The 23,697-nt window shown below is 40.2% G+C and overlaps 1 protein-coding gene across 2 annotated transcripts in view; it reads right to left on the reverse strand.

Moving 5' to 3' along the window:
- The window catches only part of PID1 (phosphotyrosine interaction domain containing 1), an 87,751-nt gene that overhangs the window by 44,924 nt on the left and 19,130 nt on the right, over positions 1–23,697 (reverse strand). Inside the window, exon 2 of one of the 2 annotated variants that reach the window (XM_070754087.1) lies at positions 3,792–3,938. The exons of the other annotated variant lie outside the window; for it this stretch is intronic. Within the exon in view, the coding sequence (XP_070610188.1) occupies positions 3,792–3,938 (147 nt within the window). The remainder of the gene's footprint in view (positions 1–3,791; positions 3,939–23,697) is intronic. 2 annotated transcript variants of the gene reach the window in all.

Raw genomic sequence — 23,697 nt, forward strand, 5'->3', positions numbered from 1 at the left:
TAAATAGCAGCTTGACAGAAACTTGCCTATTGCTGGTTCATGCTCTATTCTATTAGCAGCTGTTATCCAAATAATAATAATAAGGGGGTTGTTTCAGAGCTATCTCACCTCCGTTTGTGACCTTTCATTTTCACAATATAGAACACTGGCAATGAATATGGGATATTGAGGAGACGGTTAAAGCTGTTCAAGGCGAATGCCTTCATTTATTTATTTATTTTTATTTATTAATTGAACTTTTATGCCGCCCCTTCAGTTAAGCTAAAATATTCCTTAACTCTCCATCCCTTTATGGGTGTCTGCCCTGACATCATTCTCCCCTTTTCAGTGGGCAACCGAGACCTAGGACAAATACCGAGACCACTTTGAATGCTTTCTCCAGGCCAACAACTACATGGAGCTGTCCGATGGCAGAAAGCATGCCCATTTCCTGAACTCTTGCGGACCACAAATATTTCCATAGCCAGAGCTCTAGTGGCCCCCCCAGCCCATTTATATGGTGCCATTGGGACAATCTGTTGCAAAAACTGCAGGATCACTACTCACAAACTCCTTCCTGCATTTCATGGCATTTTGCCAGAGGCTGCAGCAAATTAGAAATTCATTAGACATCCACCAAGTATAATAAAACACAGTGATAGCCCCCCCCCCTCCCCGTTCAGACAAAAAGGAAGTAGTATGTTCCCTCGTATATTTGGGCATACCAGTGTGATTCGCCAGGGGGAAAAAACCATATATAACTCTTCCCTGGTACAAGCTGAGAGAGAAGTAAAACCTGTGGCCTAGAGGTTAAAAGTTACTGCTTCTACAAAGAGAACCAATTGAAGATGTTCTACCGATGGCATCTTCCTCCAGCAAGATTATCAAAAATGTTTCCAAATTTCCCTGCCAACTGCTGGAAGTGCAAATTAAAACCAGGAACTTATTACCACACATGGTGGACCTGCACCTACGCCCAAAAATTTTGGAAAATTATTAAAAACTTGATAGACCAAGTCACCTCAATTAACTTACTTTTTAAACCTGAAACCTACTTGTTGGGTATATTTAGGCAGAAACCTACCCAACCAGAAAAATACCTTATCCTACAGATTCTAACGGCTGCAAGAATCTCATACGCACAGTACTGGAAACAAGAAAAAAACCCTCCAATATTAACAATCATTTCTAAGATTATGGAATGTGCAGAGATGTCTAAAATTACAATGGAGATTCATAACAAAAAAGACACTGATTACTATAACATATGGGACAATTGGTACAAATGGACCACCGCAAAAAAAATCTAACTTTTATTTTATAATCTAATAAATTTCTCTTATCTGTTTTGAATTCAAAATATCATTGATTAATAAAACAATTTCAATACCGATACTTAAAATAAATAAATAAATAAAAATTAAAAAACATTTTAAAAAAGTTACTGCCTCATAAGGCAGACTGCCCAGGTTCAAATCCCAGTAAGGGTATCGCTAGCTGATGAGTTAAATAGCTTGAAATATATCTATACTAGTCTTCCTTGCTTTTTATTATCATTATATATCCCAAAAAATTATTTAATTTTTTTTCAAGGGTTAAAAACCCAGAGATACTAAATAAGACCATTAGTGAGACTATATTAATATACAGATTTTTTTTAAAAAAAAAACTCATTATAACTATGCATTTAGGTTGTAATCTATGATCTAATTTATCAATCTACAAACACTCGATTATAGATTAAATGTTTTACTGAATAATTGATAAATTATTTATTTTCTATTATAAAAATATTATAATTTTATTATATGTTAAATAAAGAAAATCTGGCAGAGAAAAATGCTTTGATTTTTCATTTAGCAGGATAATTTCAGATCATCCAAGGGCATGGGGTGAGGTATCATCAGTATGCAGATGATACCCAGCTTTACATCTCCACCCCGTGTCCAGTCGGCGAAGCAGTGGAAGTGATGTGCCGGTGCCTGGAGGCTGTTGGGGTCTGGATGGGTGTCAACAGACTCAAACTCAACCCGGATAAGACGGAGTGGCTGTGGGTTTTGCCTCCCAAGGACAATTCCATCTGTCCGTCCATCACCCTGGGGGGGGAGTCACTAACCCCCTCAGAGAGGGTTCGCAACTTGGGCGTCCTCCTCGATCCACAGCTCACATTAGAGAAACATCTTTCAGCTGTGGCGAGGGGGGCGTTTGCCCAGGTTCACCTGGTGCACCAGTTGCGGCCATATTTGGACTGGGAGTCACTGCTCACAGTCACTCATGCCCTCATCACCTCGAGGTTCGACTACTGTAATGCTCTCTACATGGGGCTACCTTTGAAAAGTGTTCGGAAACTTCAGATCGTGCAGAATGCAGCTGCGAGAGCTATCATGGGCTTTCCTAAATTTGCCCATGTCACACCAACACTCCGCAGTCTGCATTGGTTGCCGATCAGTTTCCGGTCACAATTCAAAGTGTTGGTTATGACCTATAAAGCCCTTCATGGCACCGGACCAGAATATCTCCGGGACCGCCTTCTGCCGCACGAATCCCAGCGACCAGTTAGGTCCCACAGAGTTGGCCTTCTCCGGGTCCCGTCAACTAAACAATGTCGTTTGGCGGGACCCAGGGGAAGAGCCTTCTCTGTGGCGGCCCGACTCTTTGGAATCAACTCCCCCCAGATATCAGAGTTGCCCCCACCCTCCTAGCCTTTCGTAAGCTCCTTAAAACCCACCTCTGTCGTCAGGCATGGGGGAATTGACATGTTCCTTCCCCCTAGGCTTATAAAATTTATGTATGGTATGCTAGTGTGTATGATTGGTTTTAACTTGTGGTGTTTTAAAATTAATTTAAATATTGGATTTGTTTACATTGTATGGCGATTGCTGTGAGCCGCCCCGAGTCTGCGGAGAGGGGCGGCATACAAATCTGATTAATAAATAAATAATAAATAATAAATAATTTACAGTTCATAGCTCCATATTATCATACTTTGTTCATCCTATTATTTTCAGTAAAATAACTGTAGCTATGTTAGAATTAAAGATTTTCACACCATGTTGTTCCCTTTGTCTTTCTTGTATTCAGAATATGAGCATTATGATTATTTATATTTTAAACACCATACACAAATAGATAAAATTATTAATTAACTTTGTATGCTGCCAAAATCTTATGGATTCAGAGTGATAAACATCATACTAACATATAAAATATGCACAGTAAAAGAAAATAGCATAATACAGATTCATAAACAAAGCCACCAAACAACAGTGAATGCACATTCAAATGCCTATGGTGATGAAAATATTAATGCAACTGTCAATGATAGAGGTAAATGATCACCATTTCAGTAAATGTATTAAGGGGAAAATTTTAAGACTTGGGAGACTTTCAAAGCAGAAGTGAAACCATGTAACATGTGACCCATTGCAAAGAACTAGACTGATCATCAAATTCTCTCCAAACCTCTTCCTTCTCTTGCTAACCACCACATCCTCTATTTGCTTTTACCATCCTACCGTTTGCTTTCATATTCTAGCAAGTACCCATTTTTGCACAACAGCCGTTACCATCAACAAAATAAATATTTTTGTATTCAGGTTACTAAATATAAATGGATAAAATCACCCGTCTATATTTTCCTAAGATTTTTTTCCACCTTGGATTAATTCCCAGATTTTTTTTCCCTTTAGATTAATAACATGCCAGTTTTATCAATTCGTGCTCATATTGTGAAACATAGACGTTTGGAGTCATTTTTTTGTCTCAAAGTGAAAAATTGCCAGAGAAGATATGTTGCTTCAGTTATTACATACCTTGCATCCAGCATGTGTCCGAGTCTTCATTAATGGAGTTGTGGTGCACAACTCAATGGCTTCTGGCTCATGGAAGATTACAGTGGGGAGAGGTTCCTTCCGAAGAGTTAAGACATTTAGCTTAGTCTTCAACATGGTCTGGAAATGCTAAATGAAATAAAAACAAAGCGAGTATGGAGGTTTTTTTCCTTTTTTTTAGAATTTACGTGCTTGAATAAAATAAAAATATATAAAGGTCAATATTTCTACCTGACTTGTTCTAATGATCTGGGCAGTGAAATGGAAACATTGCTAGAAGGGATGAAAATTGCTTATGTTCATGTAAACAAGCAAGAGAGGAAGCTAATTTCAGTTATGTTTTCTTTTTTCCTTCTTTAAAGTTATAAATGAAAGAAAGAAAAGAACGTAAACATTAATAATCCCCAGTTCAGTTTCTCAAAATCATTGTAAAAAAGCCAACTATGCCCCAGTAGTATCCATGCAGAGATGGGTGCTGCCGGAACAGCTAATTGTGTGCAGCTCTGCAGCTCTGGAGCGTGAGTGCGAGATCGAGCCAAATTTTGCTTCCCGCACCTGTGCTGGTAGCAAAATCTCACAAAGGGACACCTGTGCAGGCACGTTTTGGCAAGGTTTTTTGCTTCCCCGCATGCGAAATGCGCCTGAAATTTTGCTACCCACACGGGTGCGGGGTAACAAAATTGCGCTCAATCCCGCACTCGCGCTCCAGAATGAGCTGTTCCGGAAGCAGCCCATCTCTGCGTCCATGTAATACAGTGTTTCTCAACCTTGGCAGTTTGAAGATGTGTAGACTTCAACTCCCAGAATTCCCTAGCCAGCAACACTGTTGTTATCTTGTTATTAAAACAAAGCCTGAAGGAAAAGGGGGGACATGATTGAAACATTTAAATATGTTAAAGGGTTAAATAAGGTTCAGGAGGGAAGTGTTTTTAATAGGAAAGTGAACACAAGAACAAGGGGACACAATCTGAAGTTAGTTGGGGGAAAGATCAAAAGCAACGTGAGAAAATATTATTTCACTGAAAGAGTAGTAGATCCTTGGAACAAACTTCCAGCAGATGTGGTTGGTAAATCCACAGTAACTGAATTTAAACATGCCTGGGATAAACATATATCCATCCTAAGATAAAATACAGGAAATAGTATAAGGGCAGACTAGATGGACCATGAGGTCTTTTTCTGCCGTCAGTCTTCTATGTTTCTATGTTTCTAATTTAAATGTTGGAATATAAATCTACAAAAGACTTTCTATATACTATAAGAGGAAAATATTTTTTTGTATCATGGCCTCATTTTTGTCCCTAAAAATGAATTAACTTTGAGTCATGTCTAACAGTTTGTGCTAAGTAAGCAAATACATACTAACAGGTCAAGTATCTGAAATGTTTATAGCTAAACCTGATATGAAAACTGGTAAGAACTTTGATCCACGCATGTCTGGTTTGAAGCAAGTTATTTTTATATTCAATGGTAAGTTTGAATAGCTCAGGATTGAATTGAATTAGTTTCTTTCACAGCAAGACACAGTTGAAAAAAACATCTACTACTGGTGCCACCAAGTATAAACTTTCCCTCACTTACTGAGGAAAACGATGAATATACTACCTTCCAACAACAGGTTTTTCCTCATTATTTTGTGCTTTTTTTTGTTTATTGAAGAAACATTTTATGTTCTGGCTCACTATTGTCTAACTAAAAATATTCCACAAAATTACCACTTTTTCTGCAGGTGCTTTTTATCTTCCCATTTACCATAAACATTAACTTTGTGAAATGCAATGACCTACCTGAATTTATCTCATCACACTGCCTGAGAAGGATTTATTGCCAGAAACAACAGATAGGCCATGATACTTAAATATCCAAAAATACATTTTCTATTTATTTTTTTGGGAAATAAATATTGAAATAACTTCCAGTGATGTAACAGAGAGTGGATGGAGAAAACTCTCACAAAAAACCAGCTGCTGGCGGATTGTAGGAAATGAGTTCTACCACTGAAATGCTTTTGAAATTTTAGTCTTAGCTCTAAGCTAAGGTGAGATAAGAGCACTACTTTTATACTAGAAGTTTAGCCACTGAATATATTGAAGCAGGTGTAATTATTCAGCTCCACAGAAAATCCATCCCACAGTGCTCAAATGTCTAAAAAACAGTATACAGTGTTCCCTCATTTATTGCGGGTGTTACATTCCAGGACTACCAGTGATAAACAAAAATCCCTGAAGTATGGCCGCTATATTTATTTAAGTATTTATACACTATTTTAAGGCTTTATAAACCCACCCTCACACTTTTACGCTATATAAACCTTTCCCATTCCCACACTGTTCTTTGCATGTATTGTACCTTTACACTTACTGTAAAATGATTTGAATTCCTAAAATTACGCGAAACGATGAAATGGCCGAGTGTAGGAGCAGACTCAGAGATGGGGAAGCTGCGCACAGACGAAAAGTAAACAACGCGCTACTGTAATGAGCCAATCAGGCTCTGGGATACAAAGCAACACTCTCTGATTGGTCACTTCTCCATCAATCAACCAATCGTGTGTTGTTTACAAGTAACGTCTCACGCGGGTGAGTTCCACAGAAAACCCGCAAAGTAGCAAAAATCTGTGATATATTTTTTCCATTAATATTTTATAAAAATCCACTATGCACCGAGTCCGCGAAAGGTGAACCGCGAAGTGGCAAGGGAACACTGGAATCCAGAAAAATGTTTAACTCAGTATAATATATATATTTTTCATTTTAAGGTAAATTTACAGAGTTGTTTTCTGTAGTAGTAACAGTCATTAATTGTATGGTCTTACTATCTTCTATCTTACTATAGGCAACCTTATATATTTTCCCCAGCTATAAGTATTACATTGCGCTAGTTTTAAAAGTCTGTTGACATCAATGAACAAAACTTGCATTTTATTTAGCATAACCTAAAATTAAGATCTAGTACTGAAGATATGAGGAGACACCCTGATGTCTCCAGTTACTTATTGGTCTCTTCAAATGCAGTGAATGTACTATTAAATCTGACTCTTGAATGTCTCGTATTTGGCATTGGAACAAAGCAGTGTTTCTGAGTTGGTCAATTTATTTCACATGAATGGAATATGCTTCTAACTCATCTCAACTGCAGAACTGAGATCCAGACATTATGCAATATACTTATCTGGAAGCCATTTAAATCTTGATATAGTCCAGAAGCTGATAGCACAGACATAATTTAGAGGATAACTATATCGATAGTAAAATCAGAAATGCATCTCGTTCTCTATCCATAATTTTGTTCTTATATTTAAAAGAATGACATATCAGTACACCTGCATACTGACAAGAGTTGCAAAACTCTAAAATATCCCAGTATTTCTTTAGTAATTAGGGCTTAAATATAGAGTTACAATTGCAGCCCCATTTCATGATTAAGCCAACCACATGAGGGTTTTGCTGAAATGACCAATTTCCTGGAATATGCCTCTCCTGTTGCTCATTGATTCCTGCATGCAGGTTCCTAGTATAAAAGAGAATAGCTGTGTTCTGGAAAAGTGTCAAGCAGCTTTAATGAGATTTGCTGTTTGTAGCTCTAAAACTTTATAATCATTTATAGTTAATAAACATCAAAGCAAGCGGCTTTGCTGTGTATTTGGAGTGCTGTTTTAATGGGCAAAAGCTATTAAGGCTTTAAGAAATTATCAGATTTTAATGACTTTTTCCATGCAATTTCATTATATTAAGTTATGTAAACGTTATTAATTATTCCTTATGGTTTAAAATAAAAAGCAATATAGAAATTACATATAAGTATACACATGTTTATATGCAATCTACAGCATATTTCTTTGTATAGACTATGGACTGTATATGTATAACATTGTTACTGATAAAGAAATAAAAGGACACTAGTATAAATCTATTTCAAGCTATTTAGCTCTCATCAGCTATCCATACCCTTCTGGGATTCAAATTTGGGCTGCTTGCTTTGTCAGCCAATTGCTTTAACCTCTAAGCCACAAGTTCTCCTGCTTGAAATAGATTTATACTAGCCTCCCTTTATTTCTTTATCAGTAAAAATGTTTTTTATATATATGTTTTTTATATATGGCTAGCTGATGAGGCCAAAATAAGGCCGAAATAGATCTATCCTAGTCTCCCTTAATTTTCAAATTCAGCTTAAACATGTGACACATACAGATAGAATTGTCGGCTATCAATAAAATTAACTGCCTTGGAAATGGCCCTGGGTTGGGCCGAGAGGCAAAAAAGGAGCTGTGATGTTCCTTCAATATACCAGGGTGATTCGACACAAAATGTAACCCTTCCCTGGTACAGAGCTGAAGGGATTGGATACTGTAGCCTAGAGGATAATTCTCTGCCTTACAAGGCAAAGGTTGCAGGTTCAAGTCCCAGTGGGCATGGCTAGCTGATGAGGCCAAAATAAGGCCGAAATAGATCTATCCTAGTCTCCCTTAATTTTCAAATTCAGCTTAAACATGTGACATATATATATATATATATATATATATATATATAAATAAATAAATGGTTTGTCGTAAAAATGATTGCTTGCATGGCCCCTGGACTGGGTCTGAAAGATGTGTGTGTGTGTGTGTGTGTGTGTGTATATATATCCATATCCAGATAGATAGATAGATAGATAGATAGATAGATAGATAGATAGATAGATAGATAGATAGATAGATAGATAGCTCTCAAAGCTACAAATACATATCCCTTATACAGTTTTTCTCATAGTCAGAAATTGCTCATTCAGCAATTATGTTATATACTGTTTTGCATATTCATAAACAAATGATTAACATTCTTGACATAAATTCATACTTTCCAACAATTCTTTAATAATCATGTTTTCCTATCTTGGTTTGCCCACTATAAGTGGGTTTGCTTTCTTATAAACTACCTTTAAAAACAAAGCCGCAAATGAGGCATTGTGAGAAAATGGTTAGTATGAATAAGCACACAAAGAATCTCATTGTTGAGAGCATCATCTTCTCGGAGGTTCTTCTGCTCAAACGGTTCTTTCCTGATCTTTGATATTTTTATTTCATTTATTTACCTATCAAACTTATATGATCACTCATCTCATGGCATGTAACTCTGGGGCAGAGTACAAGGAAACTGGAAACATATATTTCAGAATGTCCTAGAGCCACGCTGGCAAACCTAGGGGCACAGGTGGCAGGCAGAGCCTTCTCTGCAGACAGGCGAGCAGTCATCCAGCTCAGCTCTACCCCACATGTGTGCATGCCTCCTACAGGCCAGATAATTTTGGGGTATCTTCCGCATGTGTGGAGGGTGGGCACATGCAGGAAACAGTCATGCACGGATGGAGGATGGAGGGCTGCATGCACGTGGGGGGGGGATAGGGGAGCGGGGGAGCAGTGCCCCCTGCGGCCTCTTTTTGGTCCCAGGAGGCTGCAGGGAGGTCTGCTAGGTCCAAAATGGGGCAGCCAGGCATGGGGATTGGGGGAGCACAGGATGGTCACATGTGCATATGGGGCAGAAGGGGAGTGGGTGGGGTCATGCATGCATGCATGGGGATGGAGCACATTGGGAGTGCCGCACACACATTGCATTATGGGTGCCCGCACATACCCACGCTTTCCACTTGCGATGAGAAGAAGGTTAGCCAGTGTTGTGAGCACTCCTTGTCCACCTCTGATAATGTCAGATTCTGAGGAGGAGAAGCCAGGCCCCTCTGGATACCCTGGTATCCAGCGATGGAGAAATAGACCTGGATGAACCCGAGGAACCATGAGAGAGGGCAGATGTATCAATGGGGAATTGGTCCCAGTCAGATGATGATGAAGGAGATATTAGAATAGATGAGCCACTGTTAGATGCTAGGTTCAGAAGATTACAAAGAAGACAACAGCACTTGTATGTTAAAAGGAAATAAGTTTGCAGCTTTAACTCTAAGGGGCCTCCTTTAAAGGTTGAGGGAAGGAAGCCAGCCTCATGGCAGGTCCCTGCTGGCCGAAACCAGGCAGGAGGGGCAGGGGTCCAACAAACAAGTGGAGGAACTCACTGCTCCCATAGCCTTGTCTACTCCCTCAGAAGTCACAGGGGTCAAATTCATCCCATATAATAGGACTAAGACCTGTCCCTGTCATCTCTGTCAAAATTGCTCAATCAGAGTCCAGGTCTGCCCGAATATGAGCAATTTTATCTGATAGAAACTGGGCAAACTCCTCAGCTCTACCCCGCAGGGCCTTCTTCATTTCCCCTACATTAAGGAGGGAATGAATCACCCTAAATAGAGCGGCTGGGTACGAATCAGCGGATGCAATAAGTGCAGAAAAATATGAGCATTTTGCTGCCCATATCACCACTAAATAAGTCCTAATAAAGGTTTTTAAAAGTGTTTGGTCAGACTCAGAGTTACTGGTCCTCCAGCGTTGCTCTAGACATTTCTTCTGCCACTTCATCTCCCGAAGCTCCTTGGAAAACCAGGGAGCTTCCCTGGATCCTTCACCGTAAAGAGGTCGCAAAGGCTCAATCCGGTACAGTGCCCTCAATGCTGCCCTATTCCAGGCAGCCACACGCGACTGGTATTATACAATCTGGTATAAAAAAACATGTATTAACTTTATTCTTGATATTTGGAGGGATGAAGCACATAATAACTGGGTGAAAATCTATATCATGTCAAAAATTAAACATCTATTTCTTTTGTTTTCTTTCGCTTATGATTTGTTTTGTCTCTTTGTGATTCTAGCCTGTTATTTGTCCTTTTAATAAGATAGTACTTAATTCTAGCCTCTTGAGTCATCTAGGAATTAGGCAGCCTATAAATAAAATAAATACTAGACAGCCGTAAGAGATAAAGATTTCTTAATACTATAGATCTGAATATTTGTTCTAATTTCGCCATCACCACTCCCATTTTTTAATGGCTATCTTCTTTTCCTTTGCTTGCTAAGCTTGGGACTGATAACCAGAAATGATAGAAATTTCAGGTTTTGAAATATAAATATTCCAAAATTAAAAGTTAATGTTGTAACTGTCCTTCCACTGATAAAAAAAACAATAGGCCAGCATTTTTCTATTACTAAATTCAATTAGTTCTTTTGAAATGCTATTCTTTGGCTATTAAAAAATATCTACAATATTATACAATATCCTGGAAGGAAACACAATATATCTGATAAATAAAATGGATGGAAAAGTAACTGTAATAAGGCTATGCAAAACATTTAACTAGTGTTTCATAATGCACTGAATAATTAATGGGACACCCTTTCAGTTTCAACTCATAGCTAAATGAACTGCCATGCACATGTACGTATATGTATGTGTGTGTGTGTATACATACATATGTATATATACAGTATATTTATATATCTTGCAAAAATTCTAATTGCGTTAATGTTTTAAAAATAGATATCTCACTTGTTTTCTAACATGTTGCCCAAAATCAAAACAAAATGTCCGGCAAAATCCTAATGATTAGTTGATTTAGTTAGACAAAGAGCAGATTCAAATCTCACCATTTTATCTAGGAACTAGTTCAAAACCATATGAATACTAAGACAGCAATTACACACTTATCTTAAATAACTTCACAAATTATAGGTGACATCACAAAATACAGGTATCTTGTTTGCAGAGGTATAATCTCGTAATGCCACTCTCTACCAGTGCCTCTCCGAGTAGAATGGGATACTTATAACCTGCCCCCAACCCTGAACTCTGTCCAACTGAATTATGCAATCCTGAACTGTTGATCTATCAAGTAGGATTTATCACGGTTTCTATGTTTCTTTTCTGCAAATGGTCATCTATCACAGCAGCTATGCATCCATAGATAAAATCAGTCCAGTGTCATCTAGGAAGGTATGCAGTTGCATGGGTTTTCACATGTTAAAGAATTCTGCCTTCAAAGTACATACCTATTTTCATATAGTAGCTAGCGATTCAATGCAGTTTCTTTAGGGATGGGCAGATGATTTGTCTCTTAAAGATTACAGTATCTCTTTATCTCCCAAAAATGTGCTCATGCTGGATCTTCCTAGCTGACCCTTCTGACTAGTTTCAATTAAGATCAGATAAGCAGGAATTAGGAAAACATTTGATGGGTGTAGTATCCTTAGGCTGGGTCCTCAAAAAGTCAAAGTGGTATCATACAATTAGACAAAACAGCACAAAAGATATTTCTGAATGGGCTGTGTAAGAAATAACATTCAAGTCAGTGTGTAAACAAATCTTTTACACTAATATGCTCCATGAATTTGATATTGTCACTTTGAAAGCTGCTAATATCTAAAAATAGTTAATGAACAATTTCAGCAAGAGACACTTATTAACTTAATGTCCTTTAAAAGTCTCTGCCTAGTTACAAACAAAATGGGTAATCTTATTATGAGAATCACCTGTCTGGATCACTTTTGAGCAATCTTTCCTTATTTAGAAAGATGCTCTTCAGGGGAAGCCCCTTCCCTGTACAGTGTTGCAATAATCCAACTGTGAGGTGATAAGAGCATGAGTGACTGTGTGGAGTTGCTTAGACTTTACTATTGCTGCTGGTTCTATCTTCAATTCAGCCTACCTTCCCCAGAAGGCTTCTTTTAAAAAAAATTAATAGTGAAGTACCAAAAACCAACAGAAAAAAAAATTACTGGTATACAGTAAAGGGGAAAAAATATCCTATATTTAAAATGGTAATTTCAATAAAGTGTTGGTTATGACCTATAAAGCTCTTCATGGCATCGGACCAGAATACCTCCGGGACCGCCTTGTGTCGCACAAATCCCAGCGACCGGTTAGGTCCCACAGAGTTGGCCTTCTCCGGGTCCCGTCGACTAAACAATGTCATTTGGCGGGACCCAGGAGAAGAGCCTTCTCTGTGGCAGCCCTGACCCTCTGGAACCAGCTCCCCCCGGAGATTAGAACTGCCCCCACCCTCCTTGCCTTTCGTAAAGTTCTTAAGACCCATCTCTGCCGTCAGACATGGGGGAACTGAGACATCTCCCCCGGACCTATACAGTTTATACATGGTATGTTTGTGTGTATGTTTGCTTTTAATAATGGGGTTTTTAGCGTTTTTTAAATTATTAGATTTGTTCTTACATTGTTCTTATTATTGTTGTGAGCTGCCCCGAGTCTACGGAGAGGGGCGGCATACAAATCTAATAAATAAATAAATAAATTAAATAAATAAATAAACAAATGTGACAAAGAACAGAAAAAGATATATCAATACCTATAGATATAAATTCATATATCCATAGGTATTGATGTAGAATTAATTCAGTCCTTAGAATTATTATATCTGTCCCATTCACAGACATATTGTTTCATTTTCTGATTCTTAGAACTAAGAAACATTTCAAAAATAGATAATTGACTCATATCTATACTTTAAAATCAGGATAAGTTTTTTCATTGATGTAAAATCAATTTCAGCTGATCCAGAAGGAAAAGCATGTCCAAGCCCACCCCCCTGACACACACACTTTAAAAGTGCAATCTGACAGGACCATCATTCTCCCAAAGATTACGTTAGACCAGTAGTTCCCAACGTGGGGCCCACGCCCCACAGAGTGGCAATTTTATTTTTAATGGGGGCAATTGGAGCTTTGTTTAAACCAGGTCAATGGCTTTTTAGGCTTCCTCTGCATGAGTAATTAACTTTTTGAATAAGAAGAATTATATGTCTTGGGGGGGGAGGCCTCAGAATTTTAGGGATGCTTAGATGTGGCCTGGCCAAAAAAAAGGTTAGGCACCACTGCGTTAGACTAAACCCTGAAAGTCATTAAAGTCATGGCTATGTCATTAAGCATATGGGTTGAGCATGTGAAATTATTACTTTAAACAGAAGGTTATCTTGTCTGGGAATTATATATTATTATATAATTGCTTATGCTGTTTTTACTAAAGTTATCCAAAGTTCTGATTTTGAGATTAGCAGCTCATTGGTGGGTGGGTCGGTATATACACACCATGTTCTAAAACTCTTTGAAACAACCATTAGAAACCAATTGATTCAAAGTATCTTCTGGGACCAAACATTCCAAGAAAACATATTTCTTTATAGACTATTGAGTTTCAGATCATAGACTTTACACATAAATTAATAGTGGGATCTTTGAGATTATAGTGCAATGTTCAATTACAAAAGTGTATAATTTTCTCTTGGGATATAATTAAAAAGAGGCACAGCAGAGCTTAGCTGTTCTATTTTTTCTAACTTCTGCTTCAGGAACTGCCAAAAACTCTCATGCCTCCTTTGCCTCTATTCCCTTTTTCCATAGTGTAAAAGGAAAACAGTGTAAATATTTATTCTTCTCACATTTGTACTGAATACAAGAAAAGTCTGTAAAAAGAAATGATATGGTCCAATGCCAGCTGAAGTTAGTTCATAAAGATATTGATTGACTTCAAGATGTCAAATGAAAAACTTTAGCAGCACTAAGTCCTCCTTCAACAGAAGCTAGTTTCCATATTTTTTTATTCATTGAGTTATATACTGTCTTTTCTACTGCCTCCAAAATACAGAAGTCTTTTGTAAATAAGTACCATATATCCCATATATCCATCAATAGATATTCATGATGAATAAAGGATCCAGTACCCAAACATAAACCAATGTCAGGAGCCATTCCTTATTTTGAACTTTAAATATTCAATTTAACCACAAATATTAATTTCATCAAAATGTCAGTCTTACAATTCTTAGTATTGATGTTCCTAATGTAACTTAAATGGAAGAAGTCACTTGACAGCATTTTTGTCAATTTCAAAATAAAATGAGTTGTCATCTTGGCAAATTATTGGGAAAAAATTAAACTTTAATTTGCTTCAAAAGAATCTTGTGTGCCAAAAGGATTAAAGCAATACTTTTTAGAAATAATTACAGGAATATAGATAATCATCACAAAGCAGATTTTAAAAGTTGACAGAAATTGATTTAATAATGGACAACAATATTATTAACGTCAACTGGAATGACAGAAAGACTAGAAATAGTCTCTAGATGCTAAAACTTCCTATATTTGTTTCAAGCACACTTGTCACAATTTTCATTTACTCTTTATGAAAATGTTCCTGACAATTTAGCAGAGACTGAGAGGGACGGAGGGAAAGAGAGAGAAAGAGAGAGAAAAAGAGTTAGAGAAATATTTTTCAATTCAATCTATTTCAGATACACTTTCAGATGAGATATTATGGTAAAACTACTATGACTGACTTGACGGATGATATAAAATGGCTTTGTTGTGGGAAACTGGCTAAGTCTTCCCAGATTTTTCTATGATTTTCAGTAGTATAAGATAGTTCTGGATCATTTGATTGGGCATGGCTTTTCAATATTTCAAAACTTGCAGCTCTGTACAATGCAGACATTTGAATGTTGTTTAAATTAATTAATCAACAGGGTGAGAGTGAACTAAAACTGAATTTGAACAAAATGGAGACACTGCTTTATTTGGAATAATAAAAGCAGAGCATTCTGCTTTCTTTCATTTGCTTCAATTCATATTTAATTCTAAGAGAGGGTCCGCAAATTGGGCGTCCTCCTCGATCCACAGCTCACATTAGAGAAACATCTTTCAGCTGTGGCGAGGGGGTCGTTTGCCCAGGTTCGCCTGGTGCACCAGTTGCAGCCCTATTTGGACCGGGAGTCACTGCTCACAGTCACTCATGCCCTCATCACCTCGAGGCTTGACTACTGTAACGCTCTCTACATGGGGCTACCTTTGAAGAGTGTTTGGAAACTTCAGATCATGCAGAATGCAGCTGCGAGAGCAATCATGGGCTTCCCCAAGTATGCCCATGTTACACCAACATTCCGCAGTCTGCATTGGTTGCCGATCAGTTTCCGGTCACAATTCAAAGTGTTGGTTATGACCTATAAAGCCCTTCAAGACACCAGACCACCTTCTGCTGCACGAATCCCAGTGACTAGTTAGGTCCCACAGAGTTGGCCTTCTCCGGGTCCCGTCGACTAAACAATGTTGTTTGGCGGGACCCAGGGGAAGAGCCTTCTCTGTGGCGGCCCCCACCTTCTGGAATCAGCTCTCCCCAGAGATCAGAATTGTCCCCACCCTCCTTGCCTTTCATAAGCTCCTTAAAACCCACCTCTGTCGTCAAGCATGGGGGAATTGAGATATTCATTTCCCCCAGGCCTATGCAATTTATACATGGTATATTTGTGTGTATGTTTGGTTTTTAATAAGGGTTTTTAGTTATTTTAAATATTAGATTTGTTAGATGTTTTTTTATTATTGTTGTTAGCCGCCTCGAGTCTACGGAGAGGGGTGGCATACAAATCTAATAATATAATATAATAAATATAATATAATATAATAATATAATATAACATAACATAATATAAATCGTAAGGATACAAGAAACAAGTTACAGTCATACAGTCATAAGTTTTTGTGCCTAGTTGTCTTAGTGTGCAGTGCTTTATAGTGTCATTTTGAGGGTAGGAGATTAAACAATTTAGTGATTGTATAGAGGTCAAATAAGCAATGAAGAAACAATCAATATTAATAAAAATCTTAAGGATACAAGCAACAAGTTACACTCATACAGTCATAAGTGGGAGGAAATGGGTGACAGGAGTGATGAGAAAAAAACTAGTAGTAATAGTAGTGCAGACTTAGTAAAGAGTTTGATAGTGTTGAGGGAATTATTTGTTTAGCAGAGTGATGGCGTTCGGGGGGAAATTGTTCTTGAGTCTAGTTGTCTTGGCGTGCAGCGTTCTGTAGCAACGTTTTGAGGGTAGGAGTTGAAACTGTTTGTGTCCAGGATGTGAAGGGTCAGTAAATATTTTCACTGCCCTCTTTTTGACTCATGCAGTATACAGGTCCTCAATGGAAGGCAGGTTGGCAGCAATAGTTTTTTCTGCAGTTCTGATCATCCTCTGAAGTTTGTGTCAGTCTTGTTAGGTTGCAGATTACAGACTCAATGATTCTTCTCTAGAACTGTATCAGCAGCTCCTTGAGCAGTTTGAGTTTCCTGAGTTGGCACAGAAAGAACATTCTTTGTTATGCTTTTTTGATGACGTTTTTGATGTTAGGTGACCATTGTAGGTCTTGAAATATAATAGAATCTAGAAATTTGAAGGTCTCTACTGTTGATATTGTGTTGTCTAGTATTGTAAGAGGTGGTAGGTTGGGAGGGTTTCTCCTAAAGTCTATCACCATTTCTACTGTTTTGAGTGTGTTCAGTTTTAGATTGTTCCGGTCACACCACAAGGTTAGTTGTTCAACCTCCCGTCTGTATGCGGATTCATCATTGTCTCAAATGAGTCCAATCACTGTTGTATTGTCTGCAAAACTTCAGTAGTTTAACAAATGGATCATTTGAGATGCAGTCATTGGTGTATAGAGAGAAGGGATGAGAGTACACAGCCTTGGGGGGGGGGGGTTTCCTGTACTTTTTTAAATGATATTTTTATCATTTTTATGTATTTTAGACTTTTACTGAGTATTCCTTTGTCTGTTTGATCGGACTGACATTTGTGTTCCAGTTTTAAGCTTAATCATTTTAGCACATGGTGACACCTGGCTAACCTTGCCTGGATTCAGAAACTAAACAAGGTTGAACCTGATTAATTCTTGGATGGAAGTCTACTGAGAAAGACAAGATTAGGTTGTTTAAAAAGATCCCTGAAAAAGGTATGTTGGCAACAAAATGGGACACTTTTTCCATACTATTGTTAAGAAAACTGCAATGCTTGTTCTGGGATTTGATTATTAAGATTAAACAATTCTCTTTCATATGAAAAAGGTGTCCCACTCTTACAAGAGCTGACATTAACATATACAGCTCTCCTTAACTAATTTATCTTCACATCTGTCTTAGATCATTCAGGAGGTTTTGAAGCTGCGGGGATATTTGAATCTAGAACTCCCAGTTCTAATCTAATTCTAACCACTAGACCAAACTAGTAATGTATTATTCAGCAGACCTCTTCAGCCAGCTTCTTTCCTTCATTATAATTCAATATCAGAAGGATGGATCATTCAAACAGCATGCAAATGCATTCATTTTCCCTTTGCCTTACTTTATTTGCCTAACCACGGTTTGTTATATTTTATTTATTTTGTTTATTTATTTTGTCAAGTACGTATTTGTAATATACATAGATATAACATTGTTTATCTACATAAGATGGGTACTGATGAGATGGAACAACTGGACAGGGACGGTAGGCATGCTGGTGCGCTTATGCACCAGCATGCCTATGAATGAACCAACTCTGATTGGTATGAACCAGCTCTTATCAGTACCAGCTTGAACTAGGTGTTTGTACAACCCATGGAAGATAGTAAAACAGTATAAAACACAACAGATTAAGAAAGAATGCAAAATCAACCATTGAGGATTTTCTTATTCCACATTGTCCCAAAGGTGCTTTTTCAAGAGGCAAAAGTCCAGTTGCCTCTTGAAAAAGCATTTTTGGGACAACCATCAGCTGGATAATTGCGAATCTCTATAAACTAATTCCATATTGAAAAATATTTTCATAACTAATATTTGTTTTATAAACTGTGCTTTTCAAAATATTCAAAATAATATATTGTTATATTACATTGGGACAAAATCAATCATACCATGCAACTGAAAAGGATATATCTTAAACTTTTTAAAAAGTAGGTTATTTCTTAAAGGCAGATCTATTATATTCAATTTCCACCGTCTCTCTTGACATCTGGTACCTATTACAATTTTTTATTAAGAAAGTACAACGTACAAAGAACAAACACTACCTCCCTTCAGCATCCATACTAAACTGCCAGTCTTGGTGCACTGGAGTCACAGACATTCCTTAGTAATTTACATTTGCTGAGTATAAGGTATTTTTTCAATGCACTACAGTAGGTACTCTGGCTATACTCTTGGGGGGGGGGAGGAAATCATATGTTAAAAGCTAGGTAAGAATATTTAAAAGTTAGAAACCCTTTACTTGAAATAAGTTTATTAACTTCAAGCTTTACTATCTGAAATTACACTCATTAGATATTTCTCCTGGAAGTTAATGAGTTCAATAAGCAAAATGAAAAATGAATCCCAGAAGTCACAATTGTTATCACCACTATTAGAAAAGTGTGCATTTTAATCTACAGTTTTAACACAGCTTAAGTGGAAGCTACTTTCTACAATGGATGGTGCTTGAATCGATTTGTATTAACAACATCTTCAAAGTCACTGTAATGGTCATCCGAAGAGGGAACAAAGGCAAATGGCAAAATGAGAATAGGCGTTGAATTGCTTACCTGAACGCCTCTTCTCGTACGGTGAGCGGGTACAGCAGTCACATGGGTTGCTCATGTCCAATCCGGTGGAACTGAGCCTAGTATTAAAAAAGCTTGCCGGATCCGCCCCTTCCCCAGAATTCGCGAATCCATAGACTAGGCTCAGTTGTGAAGCTCTGTAGTGTTCAACTCTCATTGTTAGAGGAAGAAAGATATAGAAAAGGTAAAGAAGACACATACAAGGGCGGGAAGTGACTGCTGTACCCGCTCACCGTACGAGAAGAGGCGTTCAGGTAAGCAATTCAACGCCTATTCTCCGTACTGAAGGAGCGGGTCCAGCAGTCACATGGGACATACCCAATAGATGGTCCCTAGGGTGGGATTAGCTTGCTATCGTGTGAGATAACGGATTGGAGTACCCTTCTGCCGAAGGCAGCGTCCGCTGAAGCGTAAGAATCAATTTTGTAGTGCCTGATGAAGGAATTTGGCGAGGCCCAAGTGGCTGCTTTGCAGACCTCCTCCAACGGGGCTTGAGTCGCCCAAGCGGCTGAGGTGGCTGCGCTCCTGGTGGAATGCGCAGTGATGTTCCTTGGAACTGAGAGGGAGGCCGACTCATAGGCCTTAGATATAGTCCCTCTGATCCAACGGCCTATTACTGTTGAAGACACTTTGGCCCCCATGACTCTGGGATGATAGGCTACAAAAAGTGCTTCTGACCTCCGAAAGGGTCCTGTGCGTTGGATATATATTCTCAGCGCTCTGGTGAGATCCAGGGTGTGCCATCTAATTGCCAATGGATGGTCTCGTTGGAGGCAGAAGGAAGGTAGGACAATATCTTGAGATCTGTGGAACATGGAACTGACCTTGGGTAAGAAGGTGGGGTCCAGTCGCAAGACTACCTTGTCCTGATGAAATTGACAAAGGTCCTGCCTGATTGAGAGGGCAGCCAGCTCCGAAATGCGCCGGGCAGAGGTAATAGCCACCAGAAAAGCTACCTTAAAGGATAGGTACCTGAGGGACGCCGATTTTAGGGGTTCGTATGGTGCCTGCGTGAGGGAATGGAGAACCCGTGGCAAATCCCAGGATGGATACCTGTGGACCTTGGAAGGTCTGAGGTTGGCTATGCCCTTGAGGAATTCCTGAACTTCAGGGAAGGATCGGAGAGGCTGTCTGCGGGGACCCCCTAGGACAGATGAAATGGCTGCCAGATGACGCCGGAGGGTGCTGGTGGAAAGTCCTTTATGGAAGCCTTGCATAAGGAAGGAAATAATTCTGTGAATGGGGATGCACAGAGGGGAGATACCTTCCTGTAGACACCACTGGTGAAACTTGGACCACGTGTGGTCGTAGATTCGATTGGTCGAGCCCCTCCTGGCCTTTAAAATGACCTCCACTGAATCGGGGTCATGACCACGCAGTTCTAAATCTCTCCTGATAACAGCCAGGCGGTGAGGTGGAACCACTCCGGGTCTGGATGGAAAGAGGCCCCCTGCCGCAGCATATCCCCCGAAACGGGGAGTCGCCAAGGGTCCTGGACGGACAGCTGTTGGAGATCCGCGAACCAGGGCCGGCGGGGCCAATGAGGGGCGATTAAGATTACTCGGGCCCTCTCGGTGAGGACCTTGTGAATCACGTCCGGGAGGATTGGAATCGGAGGAAATGCGTAGAGTAGGCCTGGAGGCCATGGACTCCGGAGGGCATTGATTGCTTCCGCTCCCGGGGATGGAAATCTGGAATAGAAGCGAGGGAGCTGGGCGTTCGCATTGGTCGCGAAGAGATCCAGGACTGGTAGGCCGAATCTGAGGGTGATTTGATGGAACAGGTCTTGATGGAGGTTCCACTCTCCTGGGTCTATCGTTGCTCGGGATAGCCAATCCGCCTGGACGTTGAGACTCCCCGAGATGTGATCGGCTAGGAGCGACTGGAGATGTTTTTCCGCCCAAAGGCCCAACTTGAGGGCCTCCCTCATGAGAGCCTTGGATCTCGTGCCCCCCTGTCTGCAGATATGGCTTTTTGTGGCAATGTTGTCGGTGAGAATGAGAACGTGCCGGTTGGGAATGCGAGGAGAGAAATGCTTCAGAGCCAGGGAAACGGCTCTTAACTCTAGCCAATTGATTGGCCTGGAAGCCTCCTCCGGGGACCACGTGCCCTGGGCTATCATCCCCTGGGCGTGGGCGCCCCATCCCGATAGACTGGCATCTGTGGTGATGACAAATTGATCCGGGCACCTGAACGGGGATCCTCTGTCCATGGCCGGAGACTTCCACCACTTGAAGGATCTGCGAACACTCAGTGGGATGACAATGCGTCGATTTGAGTTGCTGTGCCCCGATCTCTGAAAAGGCAACAGTAGCCACTGGAGTTCCCTAGCATGAAGGCGAGCCCAGGGAATGATGCCTATGCATGACACCATCTTCCCCAAAAGGGAAGATAGAGTAACTATGGATACTGAAGGATTAGATAAAATGTTAGAAATTAACTCCACTATACTGAGTTTTCTCTCGGGAGAGAGAAAAACCTGGGAGGATTTTGAATCAATAATGGATCCCAGGTGAGAAATGGAAGTGGAAGGTTGGAGGTGACTTTTATCAAAGTTGATGGAAAATCCATGGTCCTGAAGGACTGACATGGTGACAGAAAGGTCTGTTTTCACTCTCTCTAGGGAGTTCCCATGAATTAAAATATCATCAAGATAACATAAAATGTGGATGGGAGACGCCCGGATATAGGCCGCCAGGGACCCCAAGAGCTTTGTAAAGACCCGAGGGGCCGAGGAAAGGCCAAATGGCATCGCTCTATACTGGAAATGCCTGCCTTGAAAGGAAAAACGTAAAAATTTTCTGTGGCATTTGGCTATAGGAATGTGAAGGTAGGCCTCAGTGAGGTCTAAGGAGACCATGAAATCTCCCGAGTGAATGGCGGCCAAAATAGAAGACAAGGAGTGCATTTTAAACTTCCTATATTTGATGAATAGGTTTAGTTTCTTTAAATCCAAAATGGCTCTCCAACCTCCGGAGGACTTTGGAACCATAAATAGGATGGAGTAAAAACCTAGGCCCTTCTGACCGGCAGGGACCGGTTGAATGGCTCTGATGGACAAAAGATGAGAAATGGCCTCCTCCATACGGTTACAATCTGAGGATGACCTGGGAGAAGGGCAGGAAATAAAACGTTTAGGGGGAGGAGAAATAAATTCTAAAAGAAGGCCTGTTTGAACAGTGTCAATGACCCAAGGGTCCTTGGAGGTGAGACGCCAATTAGAGGCGAAATGAGCTAGGCGACCCCCTATGGGAATGGAGGCAAGATTACCATCTAGGTTTCTTTGAAGCCCTGTTAGAGGAAGCTCCCCTTTGGAAACGAAACCCTCTACCCCTGGAGTTCCTACCTTGGGAACGAAAACGGGGGGAATACTGACCTGGAGATCTCTGATAGGAAGCCGCTTGATCTTGCTGGCGCCCTGGGCGACGAAAGGACTGCGTTTTGGTAACCTTTTTCGTGGTTGGACCCAAAACCTTCTTCTTGTCCGTGGTCTCCGTGAGGAGTGGATCCAGAAGATCACCGAAGAGAAGGTCGCGCTTTAAGGGGCCCTGGGATAACTGCCACTTTTGGCGAACTCCCGCTTGCCAAGGGCGAATCCATAGGAGTCTTCTTGCCGTTGTAGAGGCTGCAATAGACTTAGCAGAAAATCTAGTAGATTGCAAGGTGGCATCAGCCACGTACTGGGCAGCTGCAAAGACCTTGTTGAAGTCTTGTTGACCTCTCAAGTCATCGGGAGGAATGTGCTGTTGAAGTTGGCGAAGCCACAGCAGCATGGCTCTGGAGAAGAAGGAGGCCGCTGCAGAACTTTTAATGGACCAGGAATCAGCGGTGAATCCTCTTTTGAGCATTAGCTCGATGCGCTTGTCCTCTGGGCGGAGGACTTCCTCCGCCTCGCCTGGCACAGCCGCTGCCGAGTGAAGAATCTTGACAGGTTCATCTGGTTTGGGAAAGGATAGAAGCTCTTCATAAGAAGAGGAAAGTTTATACAACTTTCTGTCCTTGGTAGAGGGATTAAGGCCAGAGGCTGGAAAATCCCACTGTTTGAGTAAGGCATCTTTAAACAATTTAGGCATAGGAATTACCTCGTTATCCTCCTGTTCCTCTGTGAAGTAAGGTAAATTCTCCTCCGGGGGATCAGTGGAAGTGGAGGCTTGTTTCTCCTGGGCCGCTAATCCCGTAGAAATTCTAGCTTTGAGGAGGAGAGATTTGAATAGTTGAGAAGGAAAAATAGTAATTGGAGGAGGGACTTTTATTTGGGATTCCTCATCCTCTGATAAGCCCTGAAAAGGGTCTTCATCCTCCTCTACATCCTCATATTCATCCTGGGAGGATTCTGAATCATCCTGAGTAGGAGCTCTGACCGCTGGGGAAGAACCCAAGGGGCGGGAGGAACGAGAAGGAGGAAGAGGTAAAGGAAGCTCATTGATGGAGGAGAGTTTGGCATCAATGGCTTTGGACAACACAGCAAAAATAGATTGGAACTCAGGAGGTAAACTGGAAATATCAGCAGAAATGGCAGAAGAATCCCTAAAGGCCTGGGAAGATCCTGGCTGGGGGGAATCTTCAATAATATCTGGTTCCTCTGGACCTATGCCCCATAGGTTAGGTTGGGGTCTGTCTAGG

The sequence above is a fragment of the Erythrolamprus reginae genome, chromosome 5 (assembly GCF_031021105.1).
Source record: "Erythrolamprus reginae isolate rEryReg1 chromosome 5, rEryReg1.hap1, whole genome shotgun sequence".
NCBI classification, from domain to species: domain Eukaryota; kingdom Metazoa; phylum Chordata; class Lepidosauria; order Squamata; family Dipsadidae; genus Erythrolamprus; species Erythrolamprus reginae.